This window comes from Balaenoptera physalus (assembly GCF_965194825.1).
Source record: "Balaenoptera physalus genome assembly, chromosome: 3".
In the NCBI taxonomy this organism is placed as follows: Eukaryota; Metazoa; Chordata; class Mammalia; order Artiodactyla; family Balaenopteridae; genus Balaenoptera; species Balaenoptera physalus.
This window is the reverse complement of record NC_138890.1, coordinates 52,769,996-52,776,074: the sequence shown is the minus strand read 5'-3', so window position 1 is coordinate 52,776,074 and position 6,079 is coordinate 52,769,996. Positions and strand designations below refer to the sequence as shown.

General features: G+C 36.5%; 2 protein-coding genes across 2 annotated transcripts in view; one reads left to right on the top strand and one right to left on the bottom strand.

Moving 5' to 3' along the window:
- Positions 1-6,079, bottom strand: part of LOC309657690 (uncharacterized protein) — a 145,103-nt gene that overhangs the window by 86,321 nt on the left and 52,703 nt on the right. The gene's annotated exons all lie outside the window — the stretch shown is intronic.
- The window catches only part of LOC309657689 (uncharacterized protein), a 12,219-nt gene extending 6,140 nt beyond the window's left edge, over positions 1-6,079 (top strand). The window contains exon 2 of the mRNA XM_082455514.1: positions 3,519-6,079. Within this exon, the coding sequence (XP_082311640.1) occupies positions 3,519-3,696 (178 nt within the window). The 3' untranslated portion in view covers positions 3,697-6,079. The remainder of the gene's footprint in view (positions 1-3,518) is intronic.

The window sequence follows — 6,079 nt, the reverse complement described above, 5'->3', positions numbered from 1 at the left end:
TATATCATCTCAGGGGCCAAGTGGACCTAAATGGTCAACTAAAGCCAAATTCTTATCCTTACAAACATTTCATGTAACTTTTTGGGGAAGTATTCATCCAAACTATGCTTGGACTTAACATCAGTATTTACTGGGACCTCACTTCATCATAAAACAGTTCAATCCATTATTTGGCAGCATGAACTATTATTATTCTTCCATTATTGAGTTGAAGTCTATCTCGCTAGAATTTTCAACTGCTGGTCCAACTTCTGCCATCTAGGCTTGTTACAGCAGATACTTCCAACATATAAAACTAGTGTTTTTCAATATTTTCTAAGTTCTGACTATGAAGTAGGAAAGAACAGGACAAACTCATCTTATTATAGCAGCTGTTTCATCCTTTGGGCTACACTCTAATCCCACTTCAAAAAAGAAACTAAAAATTTCTGTGTGAAGAGCTTCAATCTTTAATATTATGCTCATACACACAGCCCTGAAGTGAATCTTATATCTTTATGATAGGCTGAGGGCTGAAAGAAATCAAAGATTATTTTTTCTAATAAGATTAGGTTCTTCCAGAGTTTGACTTTTTTTGTCTTTATCTTACAGATGTAGAATGTACCAAACACCATCAAAAGGTCTGTATACCCATTTCGACATAAAAGTACTACTTCTGTGTAATTTTTTTTTTAAAACTTTGGGTTTATTTATTTATGGCTGTGTTGGGTCTTCGTTTCTGTGCGAGGGCTTTCTCCAGTTGCGGCAAGAGGGGGCCACTCTTGATCGCGGTGTGCGGGCCTCTCATTATCGCAGCCTCTCTTGTTGCGGAGCACAGGCTCCAGATGCGCAGGCTCAGTAATTGTGGCTCACGGGCCTAGTTGCTCCGCGGCATGCGGGATCCTCCCAGACCAGGGCTCGAACCCGTGTCCCCTGCATCGGCAGGCAGATTCTCAACCACTGCGCCACCAGGGAAGCCCCACTTCTGTGTAATTTTAAAGCCAGTATCAGTAAAAAAAAAAAATTTGACACTATGTATTAATTAAATTTCTACATGTTTGAAGATTTATGTTTTAAGTTTCAAAAATTGCTTTATTTAAAAAACTGTGGGGACTTCCCTGGTGGCGCAGTGGTTGAGAATCTGCCTGCCGATGCAGGGGACACGGGTTCGAGCCCTGGTCTGGGAGGATCCCGCATGCCGCGGAGCAACTAGGCCCGTGAGCCACAATTACTGAGCCTGCGCATCTGGAGCCTGTGCTCCGCAACAAGAGAGGCCGCGATAGTGAGAGGCCCGCGCACCGCGATGAAGAGTGGCCCCCACTTGCCGCAACTAGAGAAAGCCCTCGCACAGAAACGAAGACCCAACACAGCCATAAATAAATAAATAAATTAATTAAAAAACTGTGGATGGGCCTTTCTAAAATGCAAGTGGTAGAACAAAGTGGTTAGACACTAGCATCAGAGTGAAAAGGTCCTGGGCTTAAATTGCAGCTCTTTGACCGTGTGGCCATGGCAAACAACATCTGCCTATTTTACAATACTGTGAAACTTAAAGCCATAATGTTTGAAAAGGGCTTAGCACAGTACCTGACACATAGTAAAGCTTAGTAAGTACAAGTCATGACTCTTAAAATGTTTAAATGGGTCACACACATCTTTGTTCTCTAGCTTAAAGAATAAAGACTTTAATTTAACCTTTTTTTCATTACTCATATTAAATAATGACTATTGTTGAAGGTGTGGTAGTAAAAATTTAAGCTAGCCATCAGCCAGTTTGGGTTCTAGACAAGCTCTACTGCTTTTTAGCTGAGTGACCCTGAGGGCCCAGGCAGTTCCTTCCACTTCTTTGAGTCTTTTGTTTTCCTTGTTAAAGAAAATAAGAGATTAAGAATGTAAAATTTGGAGTCAGGATTGAGTTCAAGCTTTCCTTCATGATTTATTAGCTGTGAGAGAATGAAAAGGGCTAATGAATATTAAGCCTTAGTAGTTGCCTGGTCAGACTGTGCATATGACATAAATCCTGGCACTGGGGTTTGAGCAGGCAAGGAGAAGAAGTGAAGTCATGCTGGTATATGCCCAACATGAGGCACGGCAATTCCATTTTCCACTAGGCTCCACTAGCCTCTGAAGTCCCCTGTCATCATGTCATGCTTAGTAATCTTTGTATTGGCAGCTCTCAGCTCAGCCCTAAACCTTAGGAGGTTCAGGGAGTATAGTAACTCAAAGAATGGATGAATTAATTAATGGAACATATCTGAAGCGGAAGATGAATTCAACTTTAAGTCTGAGCATATTTCAGGTTATCCAAGTGGAGATATTTAACCACTAGAAAAATGTCATGTCTGCAAAAATGAACTTATTTATGAAACAGAAACAGACTCACAGCCATAGAGAATAGACTTGTGGTTGCCAAGGGGGGGTGAAGGGGTGGGGAGGGATGGATTGGGAGTTTGGGATCAGCAGATGCAAACTATTATATATAGAATGAATAAACAACAAGGTCCTACTGTATATATATGGAAGTATATTTAATATCTATGTAACCGAATCAGTTTGCTGTACAGCAGAAACTAACACAACACTGTAAATCAACTATACTTCAATAAAAAATAAATTAAAAAAAAAGAAAAATATCATGTCTGAAACTGGGACAGAAGGAGCTGGAAATGTAGTCTCTTCTGTATGGAACTGGAGTTAGTGTAGACTTGGAAGTAAAGCCAAGGAATAAAATTAATAGCTATCATTTATTCATTATTTTCCACGCCATGTACTGCTAAGCATTTCACACATATCTTCTCAGTCACCTATGTTTTACTTTAACCTTACAATACAGTTATCACCTTCATTTTGCAGGTAAAGAAAGTAAGGCTTAGAGAGGAAAAATAATTGTCCCAGGGTCATATAGTCAGGATTTGAATTCTGATGTGTTTGACTTTAATGTCCACACTTCAATTTGCTCAAAGATGAAAAACCTACAAAATTCTTTCTTGGTAATTGCCTACTTGCTCCTGCAGGCAGCTTATCACCTTAGCTTTGCTCCAGGAATTGAGAACAGTTGTTCTCAACTACAATATTAAAATATATTTGTCTGTCTACGTGCTGGTGAAGCACATACCAAGTACCTTGTTACCAATAATTAACGGTAAATATTGCTAAGACGTAGTAATTCTTATAACTATAGTAGTTATCATCATAATATATCTCATACTTAGATTCAGATAGAACTTTTTAAGTCCAATAGAGAAGTAGCAGGACATGTAGAAAACTGATCCCATGGGAATGGTTGCACCTGTGAAAATGCCATGTGTGTTGAGAACTGATGCATTAACCAGTATGGTGGAAAAGATTTTATTTAAAATAAATTATGATTCAGTTACCAGTTACCATAAAGAAGTTTATCACTCATGATTTTGTATGTGATATAAAAAATCTTTTTATTTAATATATCTCAAAGGGGTTAGATGAGGACAGACAATTGGAATAAGAAACAAATGCATTGAGAGCTTTCTGAACTTGCTTGGAAAATTCTAAATCCTGAGAATAAAAATTTTGTTTAAGGAACTCAAAATTTTTTATATGTATTTCCAGATTGACTGTAGTAATTATAAAAAGTTACCACCAGTAAAAGAGAGAGTTTGTTATGCTGTATATGCACCAATTCATATATCTGATGGCAAAACTTACAGCAATGATTGCTACTTGCTACTTTTGTTATGAAGTTAAGAAAGTATTGAAATAGTTTTCTTTTCTATATTTAAGGGTTAATAATTATGTGTTAAGACAAATGTACTTCAAGTAGAAGAAGTTGTTTATGGTATAAGGAATATGTGAATCATCTCACATTGACTCTGATGAACATAATTTTCACAATTTACAGGATTTGGGAGTCCCTGGTATTACTGTATCACTACATATTCTGACAGTAAGAGTGAATGAGAGAATCCTAGAATCTCTAAGTTGGAAGGAAACTTAAGGGTCATCCAGTTCAACTTCCACCTACTAACCTATTGCTTAAACTCTTTCCACAAAAAATTCACCAGTTTGGCTCACATTCTATGCTTGGTTTATTTTCAGGGACAAGGAACGTCCCTCCTCCCAGGCATGCCAATCCACATCAGCTAGAATGAGCCATGTTTATTGTTCAGCTTCCACAACTAAGTTTGGATATATTAGAGTTCCTTAATGATTCGTACAAAAGGAAACACTATCTGAAAAACCTAAAGCGCTTGTTCCATTTCTGAGTATGGTTTCTCAACAAAATATATGTTGGAGGTACAATAAAATTAAATTAGAAAATCAAATAGCCAAAAGTAGTTTAAAGGTTACAAAGCAATCATCCAAAAGATATATCAGTATCAGCTCAAAAAGCACAAAATGATGAACAATATATTAGAGTGTATAGAAACGTACAGTTCCTTTTAAGTATTTTCAAAATAAACATGACTGAAAACAATCATCTAATATATAGGGCATATTGTTTTGATTCTTTTTTATTATGAATAGAATTACGAACTCTCATGAAAAAAGGCTTATGTGTGTCTTCTTTAAATAAAAAATCCATTAAAATATGCTTTCAGGGAGGTATTATGAGCCTCATCCTTACGTAATCAGCACCACTTGCTAAAATATCCCTAAATTGCAGTCACTCCTTTTAAAAACATCAATAAATGGAGAGACTTGGCTACAATTTGAGGGGTTCACTGGTGAAGTTTGGATGTTAATGAAATGCCTATGGCCTCAGCATTTCTCATTTGTTGCTATTTTCTCTCCACAGGAAAACTAACAACAAACTTAAATTTGTACATTTTGGAGAATGTTGAATCTATCTTGTGATTACAACTCACAAGGGACACATTTCTTCTCCCATATAATCTATGCCATATTGCCTAATCTTGTCACTATTATGTCTTGATTTGCTTGTAGAATAAAGTAAAATAAATATATGTCTGACTCTTCATTTAGGAGTTTAATCTTCTAGATTTGTTTAATTTTGGGGTAATATCTAACAGACAAGCTTAGGGCCACATCCTGGGGAAAAGGGGCCCATTAAGACCAGTAGTGGGAACTAGAAAAATCAAAGGACCTAAAGCTGATGACTTTTCTTGCCCAGGCTAGGAAAACATCCCCTGTGCATAACTGAGTTCTGGTGTATTCCTGAAGCATAAACAGATAAAGAGGGAGACTTAAAGCACAACAATCAGGAAATACTGTTTCACTATATGTCCCTTGTGTTTAAGACATTGAAAGCTACCCTAGATTGAGACTGCTCTCTATTTTTTCCCAGAAAACATGTCTGTAAAACGTGTCTAGTAAATGTGTCCAGGAAAGCTGTGTAAGTTCCCATGAATTAGTTGATGTCTCCCATGTTTTTCTTTCCTTGAAGTTTGATCTCAGGTCTAGGACCTGAAACTTAACGTATCCCACTAGTACATTATATATTCCCAAAACCATATTATTATATGTTCCAAAGATCATATTATTTGTTCCAAAGAACAGAGAGTGTGCCTTGCAAAACTTTTTAATCTATTTGTGCATCTATTCAATTAACACGTACCTATTAATGCCTACTTTGTGTCTAGGTTAGACTTCGTAGCATACAATAGTGAATAGAATAGATTTGGTCTTGCCCTCTTAGAGCTTATGTTCTGTGGAAAAATTATTTGCTATGCTTAGTACAGCATTTTGTATATGTTATATTATACAAATATGTTTAGTAACACTGAATCAAAATTAAGCAACATTTCAATTGGATTATAACAGAGGCACATTATATAAGCATTTAACATATGAAAATCTAACTATGTGATCTCTGCAAAGAGGGAGAAAGAGAAGTTAGAGTCAAGCCCTTTTGAGCTGTGTTCTGATCTCACAAACCCATTAGAACTTTAGGGACCAAGACTGTCCACCACAATGACTTGTGCTAATTTCCAAAGAATTCAAGTAGCATAGTGTTTGTTGTGATTATTTCCTTCTGTTTTCTCTTTTGTTTTTTTAAAAAGCACTCCTCAAAGAAACCCTTAAAAGAAATTGAAAATATTGACTAGATGTCATTTATCTTTTCACCAAATATTGATTAAATATCCACACTTTGATAGATGCT